Below are 20420 nucleotides of genomic sequence, written 5' to 3' on the forward strand. Positions count from 1 at the left end.
TCTTCAGTCAACGCTGGAAAGCACCAGAAAGCACCGTGCGTAACACGGTGTCACTTTGTGTCGACCGTGTCGGTAGGTGGAAAGCTGTAATAACCATTCTGTGTTGTGTACTCTACATTTTAACACAATGGCGTTACCGAGTAAGGTATAGTTTGCCAGATAAATAATTCCCTAATAATATGGGGATTTTTTTCGACAGTTGGTACAAAGTTACTCTTTGATCTCGAAGAAATGGGCGTGTCGTAAGAGTTCTAGGCACACACATCATCTGACTATACATGATGTGCCTAGAACTCCCACGACACGATGGCGTTACTGAGCCTAGATGAACACTAGAGGAACTTTATAGGTTACATTATGGTGAAACTCCCTGCTGCCGTTGACTTCAGTCAACGTTGTGAATTTCAGAGTTTTACCATTTGAAGATGCGCGCGTAACCGCCATGTTTCCACGGACTTCAAAGAATCAATCGCCTCCACGATCGCATCGAAGCGCCGATTGCCAAGCTCTGTTTTTAGCTGGTTTTTAGTGACTCCAGTAAGAGAGCTGCGAGCGCGTTTATATTTAGACGCTAGTCGTTCTTCTCCCGACGATCATTGTCAGTGGATTATTCATTAGCCTTTTGTGTCATGTATTCGACTGTCAAATTTTGTGTCCCGTGTTTGAACTGTAAAATTTTCACTAACCATTATATTGCATGTTAACGTTAAGTAAATTTTGTAGACATGGTGAATATAGATATGATACAATTAACCTATCCGCTTCACTGGCTCGTGTGGAACAACAAGTACGATGATCTCGACAAAGAACTTTCTACTAAATTGGTAGGTCCAATTTTTCTCGTTATCCACACTATGTTATGATTCCACACCTTTAAACAATTCAGCCTGTTTTTATGCGCAATACTTTCACAATTACGACTTATCCAGAACTGAAAAATTAAGCCATCGTCAAAGGTGTTCACAATCAATTTGTGCTTTCAAACGACTCGCAGGTTTTATCTTTTTTGTCAGTTTTACCGTCATTTTATAATATTCCAAAAAAAAACCGCAATCTTTATTACCTAATCGCATAAAAAGTGCATTTTCCTACTTCATGATATGTGGAAATATTTTTCGTAGGGTTATCTCCTGGGTTGGATTTGTAGTCAATTAGAATAGAAACTTTCATGCATGAGTCATTGGCATATTTTTTAATGTTGACCTCATTGATATCATAATTAAATCAAAGTTGCCAAGATTATTGAACAAGAATTGTAACATTTGTCACATTTGGAAATAGTCGTTGAAGCCATATCAACATAGGAAGAAGCCCTAATAGTTTGAATGATGGCTTCAAACTCTGGTATCCCTCTATTCTAATAATCCGTCAAATTGCATTACTTCTAAAAAAGAATAGATATCTGGAATAGGTGCGCCTGGACTTGGCCTATTATCATAAGTTGATAATATTTGAAAATGTTTTACTGCATACTGGAATTGAAATGATTTGCACAGTCTGATGCACGTTTCGTATCTTTTATCCCCTAATCCAGTCTAATAACAACTGTGTTTAAATATATTTCGATCTTACACACTCTGTGACAAGGCACTGGAATTTTGCTTATTATACGTATATCAACATTCATTTCAGCATGATAAGGAAAAATGCGATAACAGAGGCAGAACTCCTTTGATGTTAGCTGTGACTCTTGGTCATGCTGAAGCGGCGCGAATTTTACTCCATCACCAAGCCAATGTTAACACGGAGAACACGCAGGGCTGGAGCGGTAATTTATACTTACAGATACTAGATCTAACTGAGACACTAATCATCATGAGGCAAAATTACTCTCAATGAGAAGATAAAATGAATTGGTTAAATGTACCAAGATCATCTTAATTACAGAGTTGAGAATATTTACCTGCTCAATTATCATGAAAATTCTCCAGTTCTACTGAGTCACGTGAAGGTAGTTGGCAGGAATTTCAGAAATGTTTAGTTCACATGAATTCTAATTGTATAATTTTTTGAGTAATTTTAAACAATCCTGTGAAGTTTAAAAATGATTTACCGTATAGCTACTGAGTTTTTTGAAGGTTCAAATAGACTTCAAAACAAGAAAATCATGCGGCGTTGCCAAATTTATTTTCTGATTATTTGAGGAATACAGTACTCATGATTATTCGTTGGATGGCGTTTCTGTCGCTACCCAACTACCTTAAATTGTTTAGTGCTTAAAGGCATCATACACGAGATTTCGACAATCTTTTTCAACACTTCATCACCTATCTGTCTCGAGAATTGATTATCCTGCTATTTATATTTATCATTGTATATAAGTATTTTTTTGAAGTGGTCCAAGAAGCCGTTGGGACCGGCGATCCAGAATTACTTCAAATGGTGCTAGAGCGTCGGGATTACCAAAGATACACAAACCGAGTCGCAGGGATTCCTGAATTGCTTCATAAGCTTAAACAAGTGAGTTATCATTCGTATGCTAAGAGCTGTACAAGCTATGAAATTCGATCTCTGTGAACTATATCAGAACAAAGAATCCAATATTTTCATCGAGCAAATAATTAAATGGTGTCCTTTTTTCAGGCGCCTGACTTCTATGTAGAAATGAAGTGGGAGTTCACCAGTTGGGGTAAGTTTACGTTCGCGTAATGAAAAATTTGATTATTAATATGTTTTGCTGTTTGAATATGCGATCATTCTGGTCTGAAATGTTTCTATACATTTATTTTGCTTTTGTAATTTTTATAACAATATCCCAAGAATATCTAATCTCTAGGTACATTTTTTTAATACTTTGAATTTCATTTCAAGTTTTGTATTATGTCACATTTATATTGGCAAGTTGTTTCACGACTTGTACGTTAATCTTGTGAGACATTGCTTACAAATTTTACTGAAACGATCAACCTAATTCACAATAAAATTTACTAGCCACACATTGCGAAGTTAATTCGTCAATTTACATAGTTTTAAACCAAGGTCGTTTGTTAAATCAATTCATCGTTGGGTCGGCTAATTTGCTCTTACCACTGTCTTTAATTTCACAACACACATTGTAACCAAATTTCCTTCTACACAGTTCCTTTAGTTTCACGGATGTGCCCTAGCGATACGTATAAAGTTTATAAGCAGGGCAGTAATGTTCGAATCGACACCACACTGCTCGGTTTCGATCATACTAATTGGCAACGTGGAAATCGTAGCTACATTTTCAAGGGTCAAAGTAAGTGAATATAAAATACATAAAATACTCTTACTTGTATGCATGTGAGGTATAGACTACATTACTTTAATACCACTAAAAATCTGTTCAAAATTCATTGCAATTTATCATAACGATCAATTACTTTGCATTCATTATAATCGATTACTAATACTAAATGCAAGCTGCAACGAATGCTCCCGTGGTAATTAGATGTGCACGCAGTTACGTGTTCAGCATGCTGGGACAGCAATCAGGTGATACTGTGTTTTCCCTTTTCTTATCTTTCGTTTTTCCCTCACATTTTTGAGAGTACTTTAATTTAATCTAGGCACTGATTCTAAATTGGCTTGTACAAATTCCATATCGATTAGAAGCCACGTGGGACTAATGAAATGATACATTTGTTCAATAATTTACTGTTTGTTGATTCTCAAATCACTCACTGTGTTGCACATAGAAGAGTAAATAATTATCGGTCTTACACATTATCGAAATAATATCAACCAAAATATTATTGACACTATTTACTTTGTGAATTGTTTCAATAGTTGCAATAGTCATTTGCCAACGGGCAGAATCAATAACACCTCTTAACTTAAATTATTCAACAACATAGCCCAGTATAATGGCATTTTTAGAGTTTCTTAGACTTACACTTTACATGCACGTTACATGCGGTCTCTAAGCTTTCCCCTTATACTCCTGGTAATTCAATCTTGGGTTTTTAAATTCTGGCTTTTTATGTTACGATGGGTATCTGGTTTATATAGATTATCATGTATATTCCATACATGTTTACATATTGAAACTATTTAAATGACACTTTTCAGTATCATAATGAACAACAGAGGTATGGCTTCCTGATTCTTCTCAGGGTGTTAATTACATTGCATATGTGCATATGTTTTTGCTTCCTGATTTCTTATCTAGTCTTTATCTATTTGTATAGCCTAATGTAATTAGCATTGAATATCGAACAAGAGCGCAATACATTGCACGCTCTCAATAGGCCCGCTACGGGACAAAAGGGGAAGCACTATTTCACGAATCAGAGGCCCCACCGCTCACCATCGAGCGTGCAAAACTTTACATATGCTGGGCGAGCTATTGAGAGTTGTGCTTGAGAGAAAAGCTTGAGCTAGGAAGTGAGGGGTAGCAACCGAGTATGAACGCAGGGAAGCGGCCCTATTGAGAGCATGCACTGTAAGGCAAATGATGAACTCAGAAGACAGATTTTCAACAATGTAATGTTTGACACCACAATCTACAAAAAAATCTTCATCTCCACAACTAGTAGGTGGTATAAAAATTAACTGTGATCCTATCTGAAGGTCTGAAAAATATTGATCGCAACGTCCTCCAGACCTGTTTAAAATTATATAAAAAAACCTGTGTAAAGTTTCTAGCCGCTATGTGAACTGGTACACGTGTCTCTACGAGCAGGAATTTTTCTATTCAGCTAAATAAAATTTACCCTTGACGTTGATTTTCAAGTAGTCCAGAATAAATTCTATTTGGATGAGTCCTTTTTTTTTAGCGAAATTCAAATTTTTGATTTGGAAATATTTAAAATTATTTGCATCCAAATATTTTTTTCTGTTCAGCATCATATTATTTATGAAAAATCGATTACGAACTATGATGAAAAAAAAAATAGAAGGTCTGATTATATACATACATAAACAATTCGAATTCCACAAAAAAGAATGTTCTTACTCGCCAGAATTTCTTTGCAATTACTCATTGAGGTAGGTGTCCATCACTGCTGCGCCAATGGTACATTTTTTTTATCCCAATGGGAAAATTCAATCTTGTCGAGGCACGTGTTGCAATTGATGTAGCAGCTTGAAATTTTACATAGATTTTTTAAAAATTATTTGGACCATGTCTGGGAGACGCTGTAACGAATGTTTTTCAAACCCCACAGTAAGGATCACCCTAGTATGTGTACACATATTTTGTAATTAATTTTTTGTCAAGGTTTTAACACTGTAGAATCTATTTCTATAAATTTCTATTGTTTGAACACATCATTGAGCATTTTGCCAGTGCGGAGTGACGTTGTTCAGTACAAACATTAGAACTGCATAAATTACAAAGTTGTGCTCCTTTTAATACTCTGTGATAATAAGTACAGCTTATAATAGATGATGGGGCAACGATGATGGAGGTAGATCATGAGACAAGGAAAGTTTACGTCGAGCATATGAAATTAGTCGGCGAAGACACCGAGCAAATGATATTACCTTCAGAAGAGAGCATAATCGCGCGGCTTACTAATCCAATAGTTACAACATATATAGACACTGAGAAAATCAGCTTTGAAAGGTAAAAACTGCAACATTACACTAGATATAATAGAATGTTATATTGTAGAGTGTAGCAAGAAATTATAATTCATTTTTGTTTTCACTTTCCAAGTTAAATGTGTATTAATAAAAGTTTGAATTACCTGTAGTCAACTAATTGTATCAGATCTCAACAATTGAAAATTAATCTTGCAAAACATCTAGGAATAAAGCAGGGTTATGGGGTTGGCGTTCTGATAAAAGTGAAGCTGTAAATGGACACGATTGTAAGGTGTTCAGTGCGAGCAATGTGGAATTGATAACCAAAACACGTTTGGAACATTTGTCCGAATCAGACAGAGCTAGAGCTCGCGCACCTCGAACACCTCTTCAATCTTTTCTCGGAATTGCAGAACAACAGCAAGAGAATACCAACAACACCGCCAGTGTATTTATATTTTTATATTGCTTCATAAAAATTTAGGATATGAGAAATATAAAAACTATGTGCTTCTCCTCAAATTTTTTGAAAATTTTGTCCTATTGATTCTGTTTTTTCAATACGTTTAGCATCCACATAATTTGTAGATTTAACATGCATTCGATTTATTCAATTTTATATGAAAAAGAAAGTATAATCAGTTGAACAGTTTCATAAATTGCTTCTATAGTTTACAGTTACAATATAGGGTGATCTTAGAAAATTGTATGTATTACTCATTACAGGAGGAGTTTATTAACATTGGTAACCCCTGTAACATTACGCCTGAAGAATATTTTGATCCAGATTTTGATTTGGAGGGTAAAGACATTGGAAGGCCGAAAGAAGTTAATACAAAGATACAAAAATTTAAGGTAATTTTATTATTAGTCTACTACTGCGTGTAATATTCGTACTGTTGACAATATAATGAAATATTTTAACGTATGATTTTAAGGAAAAGGTACGGCCATCGACTTTTCGATGCACAAGTGTCCAAAGAAAACCTTGTAAAATTAAATATCAAATTTTTGCCAAAATCAATTTGACATTCGATATTAGAACAAATAGTAGTAAATGAAATTCTTTCTTTTCAAATATTAACGCTTTTCTCAATATGTTGGCAATATTTTACTGTAAGTATAAGCAAATATTTCGAAATTAATTCCATTCGAACCTTACCTTTCGATAATTCTGGGATCAAATACAGTTTTTTGTCCACTCGTGAATACTCATACTCTGATATTTTGTGACTTCTGACGGTATGAATTGCATATGACAAAACGGTTCATAGTAATTCAGGCAAATCTTGTAACTCCTCCAGCAAACTCTGATGTGCTTCAATCAATCACTTATCTCCAGCTTGTTACAAAAAAAACTGCTGTTCAAAATACTACAAATTTAAAAAATTACAGCCTCTTCAGAAAAAAAATAATTGTACTTATGAAAAAGTCCTCGTTTCTGTTTTTCATGTACAAAGTATCTACCTGCTGAAAAATTTGTAAATCCTCGAAATTAAATACTCAGATATAGCTAGAAATTTTAGTAGAAAGTTTTTTTGAAAAAAAGTAATTCTCCAAAAAGCTAGAAAATTAATAGATTGCAGAATATTTTATTTCATTTTATGATTCCCTCGTTTAAACTTTCACTTTCGTTTACATATTTACACGTTTTCTAAAAGCTCGCAATCAACTAAGTTTTACACCATTGCCATTAAAGAAACATGTGTATAAGTTTTCAAAGATTTTTCTTCCACTGCATTATGTAGACGCATGAGGTATAGTCTACTAATTAAGTATAGTTGCAAGAACCTGAATACTTGGTTACATATTAGGTTGGATTATTTAACCGCAGGCAACTCTATGGCTTAGTGAAGAGTATCCTCTGAGTTTGCAAGAGCAGATTATGCCTATCGTAGACTTGATGGCAATATCCAGCTCCCACTTTGCCAAGCTGAAGGACTTCATTCAAATGCAACTTCCAGCTGGATTCCCCGTCAAAATTGGTACTGTTCAAATGAGATGTGGTGGACTGTTGCTCAAATTGAGCTGGTGTTCATGGTCAGTTTTTATTTTCAAGTCAATTCTAACTAATGCTTCTCGCCAGTTGAACTTCCAAAGTTGATTGAAGACCATCATGAACGTGTAAACTGACCATGAATATTGTACACAGTTAGTTTTAAGTTACATTATTCCTTCATTTAAATTTTTTTTTCTAGAAATTCCATTATTTCACGTACTAAATGCCAGAATAACATTCGGCAATATCTTTGGATTAGATCAAGAAGTGTCTAATGTTGGAAGACTTCAAGATGGTAATAAAATAACTTGTTTGGTTGACGATATTTGCTTTGACGCTCCACCTGGATACACCAAATTAGGTAGACAACTCAAAATGATAAGATATTTCAGTGTATTTTCTTTAGAATCCATGCGTAATGTAATCAAAATTATATTATCCATGTTAATACAGGGGCTGATGTTAGACGTCAATTTAGTATTGAGGAAGAGGATGATTTACTGCAGTTTGCTATCCAACAAAGTCTCATCGAAGCAGGGAGTGAACGTGACGAGGTATATCTTTGAATTTCATACAGCCATTACTTTACGATTATGAAACATTGTAAAGAAATTCGGATGTATAAATAATTGAAAAATGTGGACTGTTGAAATTGAAAACTTAACAAAATTGGCGAAATTTAGCTGGTAAAATTTGGCAATCATTTTGTTGTTTCTGCATGCAGTACAAAAGTGGCTTTGCAGCCAAAAGTTCTATTGTTTATTACAAACTGGGCAGTATTTATAAGCCAATTTATACCGGTCATTTCCGTCAAAGGCATGAGTTTGCAAATTGGAGAATATTTCAATAGCTTTGTGATGTTTGCACAATGATCATTTTATAGGTTGATATATGGGAGGCTTTGAGAGCACAAAAACCATCCCGACCAACGACACCTAATATCACCAGTGAGGAGGAGAGACAGCTTCAAAGGTATTTCTATATTTTATTAAATTTTCGATCAATCTTATTTGTTACGTTGTGCAATAAGTTTTGGTGTTACTTTTTTTTCTTTCAATTAATCTTCATATTTTTTCCCTGCTTATTAATTGTCAGACAGGTATGTCACATCATATTATTTTTATAATAACATTGAAAATTTTCGTTCTTTCCAAACGTTTCATGCTGCAATAAATACTCTTCGAGTATCATTGAAATTATTTTATTATTGTATGGTATAACATTCACTGATTGTCATCATACCATTAATTTTTTTTTCCAGAACTGTAAGAGCATGAAAAGTTTTTTTTATTTATTTTTAAGTATACTCAACTTTTTCCCCACATTTGGGAAATGTTATTCGTAAAACTTAATACAAGACTCACGAATTTGAATTATTCCCTGTTCTCAAATATTTCCTGAGCTCTAGACACCATGGTAAAAAAATCGTCAGTTTGGATGTGTCTTCAAAAGTTAGAACTTTGTTATCATTCATGGTTATGAGCTATATAAAATGTCATACTTATTAGAATTGCCAGACAACTCATGACCTTCGATAGAAATTTATAAAAGATTCTCATTAATTTTTTTACTGATCTAGAATAGTGTGTTAATCATAAATTTATGGAATTCAGAGCTATTCAAGCTAGTCTGGCACTGTATCAAGAGACAATTGGTGGGTGTGAAATTGAAGAGGCAAGTCCAGCGAGTGGAGGTGGGTCAAAGAGTGGGGAGACTTGTGAAGCACTGGAGGGACCAGCAGAACAACTCAGATTAGCGTTGCGACTATCAGAGCAACAGCAATTAGAAGAAGAACAACGTCGTCTTCTAGAAGAAGAAACATTTCAACAAGTGCTTGAACTCTCTCTTACCGATAAGTGAACCTTAAAACTTTACACCAATAGTATTTCTCAATCGGTACTTGGTACTCAGAAAATGAAAATCTTACAATTTTGTGGTAGACGGGCTACGAGGTAAACTGAATTTCTTTTTATGATCTATATAATATTTATTATTAGGTAAATAATTTCTGTTGCTAACAAAAAATATTTGTTATTGAACTATTCTAGTATGTTATATATAATTGGTGAGAAAGTTAATGCAATGTTAGTTAAGAAAATGAATGATTTAATTTATTATGTTACTTATTTCTTAGCTACATTTTATATGAACAAAAAAAAAAAAAACTAACATGGACACTGCCAAGTCATTAAGTAACCATGACTTGTGAAAACTGATACGATAAAAAATATTTCCGTTACCATAATATAACAGGAGTGTTAAATACTCAAATTTTACCAGTTCCTATGGCGTTCGATTGTAGTACTTTTGATACACACTCTAATTTATGCCTTATAACATTGTAATAATCTGTCAATTCGTGAAAACACCAAACGCTGGTCGTTCTCAATTCCTAAATTACGTTTTCTCATTCTTTGTCCCAAGCTGACTGAGTTGACTGTTTAATGAAAACTGGAAGTATCTACAACACAAATTACGGCTTGAAGCATAATTTTGAAACTTTACTTCGTTAAAATGCAATCTGTAAAGAAAAAAAAAAAAAGAAAGAAAGAAAGAAATGAAATGAATATCTGACTATTGGCACTGAAAAATCTTTTTGTCGGCAATCGTATATGTATGACGGTTTTGAACTGTATAAAAAATGATCACAGTTCGATCAGGCCGTGAAAGAGGTTCCATAGTATGCAGTTCGATATGCCTTTATATGTACATTCATCAAATATGTTCAGTTGAATACTTTATTCATATAGACTTCCATACATACAGATACAGACTGAAAATTTAATTCGTATTGAATCAAAACTCTCCACTAGATTGCTAAGAAATAAAATAATTCACAAAAATGTTTAACAAAAATGAAGTATTTTATGATGAAGCGATGATAATTCAGTTTTACATGATTGTAGTGATTTTCAAAGTAAGCCAATATAAGAAATCTTGTAAAAAGAATCGTACAATTGCTGTAGAAAAAAAAACAGACCAAGCTATTCAAACTCCGTTTGAGCCCTGCAACAGATGGTAATGCATATGAAGTGTTAAATATGAATGCGTTCAAATTACTCATTCAAAATACACGCATTTCACGATAATATAAGATGGTAGCAATGGTTTCATGTATAGGTATATTTCAAGAAAAATAACGTGCCTTCAAAAAGCGTAGATAATTAATGCATGAGGAGTTATACCTTTTGACTAAGATAATTTTCAAAATCTTTGAATAAAAATTATTCGACAACACTTTGGACTGGCTAATCTAAATTCCAGAGCACAATTCAAATCAGTGACTGAACTGTGTCTCGTAAAATAATTTTGACATATTCATAAAAAACGACTTACCTCCGGAACATGGTGCCCAAAATGTTTGCACTTTGTTCAAATCGTTGTTCATTTTTATGAGCTCGCTGATGCCATTTCTTTCTAACTAAAGTCCAGTGATTAATATGGTCTCTCATAAGAACTTCTCGCGATTTTGGTGTATGGCGCTCCTAAAAACAAGTTACAACAATCTAACAAATAAAAAGGTGAAAATACAATTATTTTACATTTACAAGGTGTCCAGTTAAATCTAGATAAATAATGCTATGATAATTCCAGATTTTCCACATTGGTATATTAGTCTTTTCCAATCGACAGTAATCAAACATAAAAACGAATAAAAATCCATGTAACTGTATCTAGTAATCCATGTTACTGTCGTTGAAACGTACTTTGGAAGTCAAATATATGTTATTAAAAAAAAGTTTGTTTTGTGAATTTCACGTGGGTGTATAACTCTACGTGTATTTGAAATATGAATTCTCTAGTTCAAGCTTGAAAGATTTTCCAGCACAATGCTGAATTTCCGCATATCCCAAGATAAAAAAAAATCAATGTTATAATGAATTTTATGATAATTTCCTGATCCTGGGAATTCCTGTGTGCAACACTAACACAAATAGTAAATGTAATGCTACTCACATAGTCCAAATGGAGTTCCTCCTTGGGCAATGTTATAGGAGATGGGACACGATTTCGAGGCCATACTTCTTCTCGAGGAAGAGGTGCTGGCAAGGAATAGACATCATGTACATCGCTGTCTGAGTCGAATAAAGTGTTGTTTGCATTGACTTCATTCAGTACCTCGGGACTTGGACTGCGAATTCTGAAGTGAGAATGGAATGTCAGCTTAGCGCATAGTGAAATATGTCGTGTACACAGAGGGTGAACGCAGGTGGCGTCTTTTTATCGTTTGCTAGCTTTCCGTAATTTGTTATCGTAAATATGGTTTACCAATCACGTTTCATTCCTAGTTTCTGATAAAATACACAAACATCCCTTTAAAATTATTTGAAATGCGGAAATTTTAAAATAATGAACATCCAAACTGACAAATTAAAAATATAAATTAAAGAAATTAAATAATTCAGAAAAATAAAACTTGAAATAAAATATAAATATTTAGAAAAAACGGGTAAAAGAGGGCCAAGCGGGAGTATTAATATCGCGGCTCCTCTCAGATGCTTGCCTCTGCGAATTCTGCTTAACATGCAAAACTCATGAACTAAGCACAACAGGAACCTTCCGTTCAACTTGACTGGCTTGTATCTAATCTAATCACCAGTGGAGTTTAAGTGATAAGTATTGTGCATTTTTTTTGTTTGCATGGATACCCAATTAACGCAATAGTTATAGTAAAATGACAATGTCTGAAAAAGTTGGAGATCAAATTATGAGTATCACATATGACCAACCTTTTAAAATTTTGATGGATATGAACTTTGGACAGGAATATTGACGCAATATTTACGTGAAAATCAATAAAATATTGGAGAATAAATTTTTTTTCTCAAGAAAGTTGTGAAATTCCATGACTTTTCCATTATCTATAAGATTCTATAACTTTTTCCAGTCTTATCAGTTTTCAGAAAGCGTTGCAATCCTGATCATATATGAATAAATAAATGTATACACCGTGGTTTTTATACTCACTTAGGAACAAGATTAGGATTTCGTGGTTGATTTGCCATCCAAGCTCGGCAAATAGGATACAAGGGAGTATCTTCTTGGAACTGAGCTAGGTCGACACTCCGATCGAATAGCTTCATAACATAAGTGTGATGAAATGCTGTGTCCATTGGGGCCTGACGTCGGCGTCGCATTTTTTTGGCTTGCTGATATCTCATTGTTTTCGATGGAATCATAGATTCCCTACTTGGGTAATAAAATTTTCAAATATATTACCGAACGTGTACATAATCAAAGTTAGGTTTATTTCGGAATTGGACACAAAATACACTGACCTCACCAATATCTATCGGCATTAGTAATTGTACTACATGAGGTCAATTGTTTTCCATTTGGCTGAATAAATTTCTTATACACTGCTTCGATACTTAAATGTCTTCTCAACAAATTCATTATTCTTGATTACGCCGAAAATTAAATTTTACTAAAATTGTGTCACGGTAAGACAAGATTTGAAAACTTCAATAAAAGGCACTAAAAGTTATGATGAAATGTTTTGTAATCAATGATTGATACAGAAAAAGCAGATGCATAGAATAAGGAAAAGTCTAGTCCATCTCGTGCACAATTTTTACCGAAGTTCCTCATATTATTAGTAAATAATGATAATTACAATTTTTTTACTTGAGGTTTGTACTCCTGGGAAGAGCTCTCTTCGCTAGATTCGGCAGATGAACCAGAGTCACTGTGTTGAAGAAGTTCTCTCAAAGCCCCCTTTAGCCTGTCGCGTGCGACTAGTACATCATTATCGCCTAAAATTAGATGTTTTCACAAAAAGACTGCCTCAGAATTCCTAGGTGTGCCAGAACTTTTATTTTATCACTACCATTGCGTTGCATGTCTAATAGCAATTGTTAAAATTTTTTACTTGGAAAACTTCTTGACTTGTTAAATTTTTTATAGCGTGAATTCACCCTTCTCATGAACCATTTATATGCGCTAAGAGGTGAAAAATTATACTGCAAAATAAAGTCCATGGATGATTGTATCATCATTGACCAATTCAGCAATCACTACTATAATGAAATGTAATCTTATCCATGAAAGATGAAGTGAATGAAACCTAAACTAAAGCATTGCCTATGAGTGATTTTAATAATAGTATTTCAATAAACCGGTATTTGTGAAAATATATCGATGATTGCTACTGATTTTGATTTTTTAGAAAATTTTTTGATTTCTTGGAAACTAAAACATTACAGTGTTCAGAACATGCAGGAAATGGCAAATTTCTGAGGCAAAGCATATCTCTGGTAAATTTCTGAGACACCTCGTTGGAATAAAAATTTTGGTTTGAATAAAACAGAATTTTATTACCTAGCTCGTCCTTTACTTCTACCTTCAGTCGACTCGCTGCAAGGTTTTGAACATTTCTTTTTTTTCCCATCTGAAGCATAGCAAGAATTTTATCTCGTGATTAAGTCTGTCATAGCGCATGGAAGCATAACAATACTGACTATTATTGAAAGGAATTCAAATTTATTGCAATTCAAATTGCTGCCTCAGTTGCTCTCACGCACAACATACGAATCGTTGATAAATAACTAGCTGTTGCTCTCACCTCTTTGATACTGTGTCTACGTCGGCCTACGGCAAACCAATGATGTATTAATGTAGTCGGATTCGAGGTTAAATTATGTGCACAGCCGTCGTGTCGACAAATCAACGCATATATATGAATTTCAGATTGTCGCCAAGAATCCAATCTACCAACAATTTTGCTTTCGTAACGACAATATTCTGATACAAAGTTGTGTTATTCAGACTCTTTATTGGATCTGACCATTGCCATCATTTTTTATGGATTTGTGTCAATTATGTTCGTAATGTTAACCTATGGTGTCAACAAATGCCAACGGGTTTGTTGTGCCTTCCTCTTACTTCATGGTTGTGCCTGTGCTATAGAGGGCCTAGAATAGAAATGTTATGGTGCGTTGACTAGGGATTTTCTGAACTAGGTGGCGCCACCAGCGGAATGTGTTCTACGCATTAGCCGCGCGCAGCTCATCCTCTCGTCAACGCTGAGCGCGTTGAGCGGCGGCATTTCTTTTCGAACAGTCGGATAAGAACCACGTGCAGAAAGTGGAATTTGATAAGTGCTTACTGACAAACTTACGTACGTGAGTGAATTGCAGAGACGTGCATCTCGAGGAATAAAAACAATTGTTGAAGTAAGAACCGGCGGAAATATCGAAGGTGAGTTTCATATCTTGAGTTGTCATTGTTTCTTGCGACTTCAGGCTCAGCGATCTCAATTCTCGTGACTCTGCGTCGAGTTTCGTGTTTTCGTTGTTTTTTCACTGATTTTTGGCAAATGCGTAGTTGTATTGTTAGCATGTTTGTTTAGTCGATTGGCAGCCAAATACAGCACAAAAAGTGAAGCGTAAGCGTGGAATCAAGTGTTATTGTAGTGCAAATTCTTGGATTAAGGCCTCCTACAGTCGCCTAGGTAGGTTATTGACAGATTGAGATTACTCTCGGGCTGACTTTGGCTACCGATAAACGTTTTGTGACAAGAAAAAATACGTTCGAATAAAACCGACCTTGCAGACGTGAACTTCAATTGAATTTGTGTTGACGATTTCGGTTCGTGGATCGCATCTCTCACCCGGAGACACGTTTTTGAAATGCAGTTACAGCGTAATTATAATCGCGCGGTTCATTTTGAGGTCATTTGTTGTGTATAAGGAAATTTCATCGGAACGCTAGTTGGACGGGAATTTATTGTTATTTACATTTGGGTGCACTTGTGTTGCTACAATGCGTAGCGCGACGGTTCGAGCGGCGTATTGTTCGAAACAAAAGACAACCAAAAATGGTTCGTGTTTATCACCGCGAGTATTTCTACGAATAACAAATTAGGGATTTCGTGTTCTTCCGAATTTCTTGCTGAAGGTTAGCGTTGTGATCCATTATTGTGCAATTCTTCATTACCCTGTAACAAAAATTGATCCATGAAACGGCGTTAGCATAGTTGTTTAAAAATTTATTGTGAATGTAAGTCGTTGATGGTTGTTTATTCCTCATACCTATTATGACTTTCGATAACTGTGGTGAATTTTTAATGCTGTTTGAATCGATTTAAAGGTTACATATAACCAATAAAATATTGTTTTATCTTATCTGATTACAGAAATAAATTGCAACGCCGTTGATTGGCCTTAGTGATTATATGGATTGAAAGACTCTGTCAATGAATCTTGGAGACACCATTTGGTAGCACAACTGATGAATTTATTGCAGAAAAGCAAAAGGTATAAAAAAATCCAAGACAGTGTTTACTTGATTACGTAGTCTATAACATTTACCAAGGCTTTGCATAATACATAACACACTAACATTGCATGTATTTATATACTTAGTATATGGATGTTAAACATGGAATATTAACAATATTTTGTGGCCTTTTATCTGATTGCAGTTGTACTGCACCAAGATTAGTCGAGGGTAATGAGCATTTGAATTAAGTGACCGTAACGATGAGTTGGAAAACAAAAAGCAGAAGCCGATCAGGTCACAACTTTGTGAAATAATGAAAAACAGGTATGTGTACATTTGAAAACATTCTTGATTTTACTATCAAGCTACTTTTACTCGTTTGTGAAATTTATATTTTGGTTGAAATTTATTGCTATTCAGTGTTTGATTAATTTTATAAAATGGGTTGTAAATTTTCAATTGTGCATGTATCGATTTGGAAAATAAAACGCTAGTGAAATGTTATTTCTTATCTGATTACAGGAACAGACTAAGTTGCAGTACGATTGACCCCATTTAACAATGATCTGAAATGAAGTAAACCGATCAATCGCTCCCTAAAAATATAGCGAAAACTCGAATAACCCCTACAGTGAATAATTCTTAAAGGTATGTAATGGATGTGACTTTTAATGTCAATGTTGCTTTTGATCGTAAATGATCTTAGCTGCTTACTGATTTTATGAATTGATTTGACACTGTGCTTATTTTATTTGTATAATATTATTAATTTCTGCAGTTCATTTAAATGTATCAGAAACCACTGCAATATCATGGTATGAAAAATAGTTTTGACAGAGATGGTCTGTAGTGGCATAAAATTTGATGCAAGTATATTGTGTGAGTAATATTGTGTTATATTTTTATTGCAGTGTAAAAGCTGCGTCGCCTCACCATGCAACGTTGGATACTACCAGAACTACTCCGTGTAAAGTGTGGAGCAACCCGAAGGAGGTAAGAATACTTCTTTTATACAATTGTTTGATAATTCATGGCAGGAATTTGAAGCCAAATTCTGTCCTTATCCAATATGCTGTGAATGAATATGGAAGCAGAAAACAGTAATAATTAATTTGAGAGTTGGAAATCTAGTTTGCTGAATTAATACGAGTTCCTTTTTTTTGTTTTTTCCAGAGTCAAGCAGAGACATCCGAGTGCCTTCTCCATCGTACTCGGCAACGTTGGTGAGTTTGCACGTGTTTAGGTCATGGGTATTTCCCTGGGTTTTCCCTGTCACGTGGCGTGGCGGTAACAATTGTTCCACAAATCTTCAATTTCTTAGCTATATGAATAGGCTCATTCGCGATCACAACGCTGCTTGACTTTAAGTCCAGTTATTTTTTCTTTGAAATTTTGTTCACTACAACTCATCTAAAGTTAGTAATTTTGCACGTTGCTAAACGTGGAATGAGCATCGCGACAGGTAACCATCGCTTACACGACATTCGCGAGACCGAATTGTGTTTAGCTACTGATAGAATAATCGATATTTGAATTTACCTATAATGTCGTTTAAGCGGTGGGTTCACCTGAGGTTTCAACACATTCCAACGATTGTTTAATCATGTACACATGATTGTTTGATTTCAAAGTCTGGCATAACGTAATGTAGTCAAATTGCATGTTATATCTTGAATCATTTTCACGTTTTTAACAGCCAGCAAGTATTGATAAACTGCAGGTTTAGCTCGCTCAGAAAAATGCTGATTAGAATACAGGATGCTTCTAATCTATTTTATAAAATGTTAGTGTACTGATAATCCGCCAGTAATCACTAAAATAATACGTACAATAATATCACGACTTTGCAGCTGGCGGAGTAAGGTACAAAAACATTTTACTCCCTACAGGTAATGAACGAAAAAGTAAGTCACAGTGACCACGGCGCAATTGAGAAGGAATGATGTGTGTTGGAAAGAATGGAAAATCGTATAGATCGAATATAGGTAACCGGGTAGGTACGTGGACGTTTTAGGATCCGTCGCGGGGCTTATGCATGTGTGTGTGTGAGTCTCTCTTTTCAATATTTTCGTTGGGTGGTTCCGTTGGGAAACATGCGAGGGGTAGGAAAGTCGCGATCTGCCGCGATGTTACTAACTTTTGTATTCCACAGCGTCAAACGATCACAGTGATTCTTGTCCGAGAACATTTAAAGTCGTAAAATGAACTCTAATTAAGAGTCTCCGGAGCATTTGTAAGCTTACAATTTTAACGAGGTTGAATTTATAATAATTTTTTTTTGTCATTGGCCACATTTTTCGGTTGTTATTTAATTGAATTATCAAGTCATTATTAATGATTATTTTTTATTCAATTCATCGCTGTGATCGTTTGAATGGGCAAAATGTATCTCTGCATCATCTATCGCGTTCCGTGGTACGCTAGATGGCAGGAGATACTGAGCTCGAAGACGTCGCGTCGAAGAGGACCGCCGACCGTCACGCCACACACTAAAGCATGACTTTTTTCACCCAACCTCCCTCCCGCACTTAACACGCTTCTGAGAACCACAATCTGCATCGTGTTGTGTCAGATTCAAAAAGATGCAGATGCGGATCGTATTTCTAGAAAATTTATCGCATTTCCTAGGTGTTTAAGATGTTTTAATCAGTCGCGCCTTTTTGCGCGTAGATTGATCACGGGAGTCAGACGCGCTTTTTACGCGGGGATTTTGTAAATGGTATACAAAAAAGTAAAGTACTCTTGTTGAACTAAGCGTTCAGCTGTTTGGTCAATTTTGTAAAGAATAATTCGGTTTGTAAGTTTGGCCGCGCCATTTGCGCGTTGACTTGAGACTTTTCGATTCTGAGACAAAGCGCTGTATTTACAAGCCGGCGCTCGACGCGAGAGGAAAAGATCTCGGGAGTGTTTAGTGATAGTGAAGAATCTTGGCGTAAGTATTTTCTAAATATATCTTAAGTGGACAAAAGTATTTGTTTTACAGATCGTATTTTTTTCAGTTTCAGTTTAACGGAGCAATTTTTTTTCACATTTACACTAATTGTGAGAAATACAGACATGGTGGCGACAGACCAGGATAACCGGGGAAAACGTCAGGGAACTCTGAATTTTTCATTGGGAAAAGTCAGGGAATTTTATTTGAGCAAAATTGTCGCCACCCTCTTAGAATTTCCAGTCGAAAAATATATTTACTTCAACATTTTTTGGTCGGAAATTGATTTTAAATAAAAAAAAGTGTATATATAGTTGTTTCATCAATAGAAATAATCGAGTTAAAGACTGTTGCCACGAATGTCATATTCGGGTCCACATAGTTTTTGTCAGTGTATCCATTTTTGCCATTATACTAATCAAACTTTTTGTCTGTTTCAGCTGATCAAACCTTTTGTCTGTTTCAGCGAATCAAACCTTTTTTCTGTTTCAGCTAATCAAACCTTATGTCTGTTTCAGCTAATGAAACTTTTTGTCTGTTATAGCTAATCAAACCTTTTGTCTGTTTCAGCTAATCAAACCTTTTGTCCGTTTCAGCTAATTAGTTTCTCCATTTTCTTTGGCTAATTAACTTTTCTTCTAATCTAAGCTCATTACTTTTTTTATCTGTTCCATCATTTTACTCGTTATAATATCATCTGTTTCGAATATTTCATTATTTAGGTACAGGTCTGGTTTCGGTCAGTCTTCTTGGTTTTACGGAAAGACAAGGCTTTGAGTACAAAGAAACTATTTGCCCCAATAGCATTTTGCAAACGATAGTGTGTTAAAAAAATATCTATATTTCACATACACATTTTCCGTAGCAATCGTGACAATCTACTTGAAACTTTAAAAATCATGGATTTTCATGGATTATAACATTTTTTTCATAGTCATGTATGTAATTAATTGATTATCATGTTATTAATTATACTCCTATCTGTTTCAGGGCCTGTAGAAGTAAAAATTTAATGCTGCTGGCTGAAACTAATAAAAAAATATATTTTCTGGTCGTCATTTAGCTGAAATTTTAGTTACAAATTCTGCTGTTTGACGTTGGTGACTGGATTTTGAAGAAGAAAATGTTATACTGTGGAACAGTTGAGATTGGTACAGTTTTTTTCATAGTGTAAAATTCTACAAATTTTGTTCTGTTCTGCACTTATTGTTAAATTTGTAATCATCATTATTACAAATTGTGGCATCACTTTTCCCAAATTCTTCTTCTTTTTTTGCTTTGCGATGCTTTTTATATCTTATTACTCGAAGGTAAATGCTAATGTTGTACAGCAATCGGTGTTTTTGTTTACCAGTTTTGGGTGCGTGTCAAGTTCTTCTCCATTCACGATTTATATATAGCTCTCTTCTTAATTCTGTTCAAAACATGATAAATAAATTAAATAAACATATCCAAAAACTTTCTAAACTGTCGAAAAAAAAAAAAAAAAAAAAATGGAGGTAGTTTACACCCGGCAACCGAGGGGTATCGTTAGACTTTGTGTTGTAAAATGTTGTCCAAGTAGACGACGTAGACGTAAAAGTATCGAACCCTCCACAAAATAACGATTTGTAAAATTTTTCTTTTCCGATAATTTTTTGATTAAAATTTCGAGTAAAAATTCCACTCTTTAAATAAATATTTCAATCCTAAATTTCAAATTTTTCTTAGCGTCAGATTAAATAAATGGAAAAAATAACCTTGTTTAATTGACACGTGGAAATGTCATTTGAT

General features: G+C 34.6%; 2 protein-coding genes across 7 annotated transcripts; one reads left to right on the forward strand and one right to left on the reverse strand.

Annotated features, from left to right (window-relative positions):
• Positions 1-530: 530 nt before the first annotated feature.
• On the forward strand, positions 531-10632 carry LOC124407239 (ankyrin repeat domain-containing protein 13D). Of its 4 annotated transcripts, XM_046883200.1 has the most exons (15): positions 531-824; positions 1633-1768; positions 2336-2460; positions 2584-2629; positions 3080-3223; positions 3388-3459; positions 5353-5533; positions 5719-5941; positions 6220-6348; positions 7328-7478; positions 7692-7853; positions 7946-8046; positions 8376-8464; positions 8588-8591; positions 9106-9261. In XM_046883200.1, the coding sequence occupies exons 1-15, from the start codon at positions 726-728 to the stop codon at positions 9118-9120; spliced, it is 1677 nt and encodes a 558-aa protein (XP_046739156.1). In that variant the 5' UTR covers positions 531-725; the 3' UTR covers positions 9121-9261. The 4 variants fall into 4 exon arrangements, with proteins under 4 accessions (XP_046739156.1, XP_046739152.1, XP_046739153.1 ...); XM_046883196.1 differs by lacking the exon at positions 8588-8591 and having other exon boundaries at positions 532-824; positions 9106-10632; XM_046883197.1 differs by lacking the exons at positions 3388-3459; positions 8588-8591 and having other exon boundaries at positions 532-824; positions 9106-10632.
• On the reverse strand, positions 9582-14335 carry LOC124407262 (protein lin-37 homolog). 3 transcript variants are annotated; one of them, XM_046883229.1, is made up of 7 exons: positions 14058-14335; positions 13814-13883; positions 13110-13248; positions 12461-12679; positions 11450-11633; positions 10829-10977; positions 9582-10498 (listed from the first exon to the last, which is right to left on the reverse strand). In XM_046883229.1, the coding sequence occupies exons 2-7, from the start codon at positions 13881-13883 to the stop codon at positions 10477-10479; spliced, it is 783 nt and encodes a 260-aa protein (XP_046739185.1). In that variant the 5' UTR covers positions 14058-14335; the 3' UTR covers positions 9582-10476. The 3 variants fall into 3 exon arrangements, with proteins under 3 accessions (XP_046739185.1, XP_046739186.1, XP_046739184.1); XM_046883230.1 differs by having other exon boundaries at positions 12461-12682; positions 13110-13230; positions 14058-14334; XM_046883228.1 differs by having other exon boundaries at positions 12461-12682; positions 14058-14333.
• Positions 14336-20420: the final 6085 nt, after the last annotated feature.

Source organism: Diprion similis, chromosome 6, assembly GCF_021155765.1.
Source record: "Diprion similis isolate iyDipSimi1 chromosome 6, iyDipSimi1.1, whole genome shotgun sequence".
Lineage (NCBI taxonomy): Eukaryota > Metazoa > Arthropoda > Insecta > Hymenoptera > Diprionidae > Diprion > Diprion similis.

Excerpts from the sequence above, each read along its gene's own strand:
- LOC124407239 (XM_046883196.1), top strand. The coding sequence starts at position 726 with ATGGTGAATATAGATATGATACAATTAACCTATCCGCTTCACTGGCTC. Across the intron at positions 3,460-5,352 it reads CATGCTGGGACAGCAATCAG|ATGATGGGGCAACGATGATG; the intron begins GTGATACTGTGT and ends AGCTTATAATAG. Across the intron at positions 7,854-7,945 it reads ACCTGGATACACCAAATTAG|GGGCTGATGTTAGACGTCAA; the intron begins GTAGACAACTCA and ends ATGTTAATACAG.
- LOC124407262 (XM_046883228.1), bottom strand. The coding sequence starts at position 13,883 with ATGGGAAAAAAAAGAAATGTTCAAAACCTTGCAGCGAGTCGACTGAAG. Across the intron at positions 10,978-11,449 it reads AGGAACTCCATTTGGACTAT|GAGCGCCATACACCAAAATC; the intron begins GTGAGTAGCATT and ends ACTTGTTTTTAG. Across the intron at positions 10,499-10,828 it reads TTGGGCACCATGTTCCGGAG|GGCTCAAACGGAGTTTGAAT; the intron begins GTAAGTCGTTTT and ends CATCTGTTGCAG.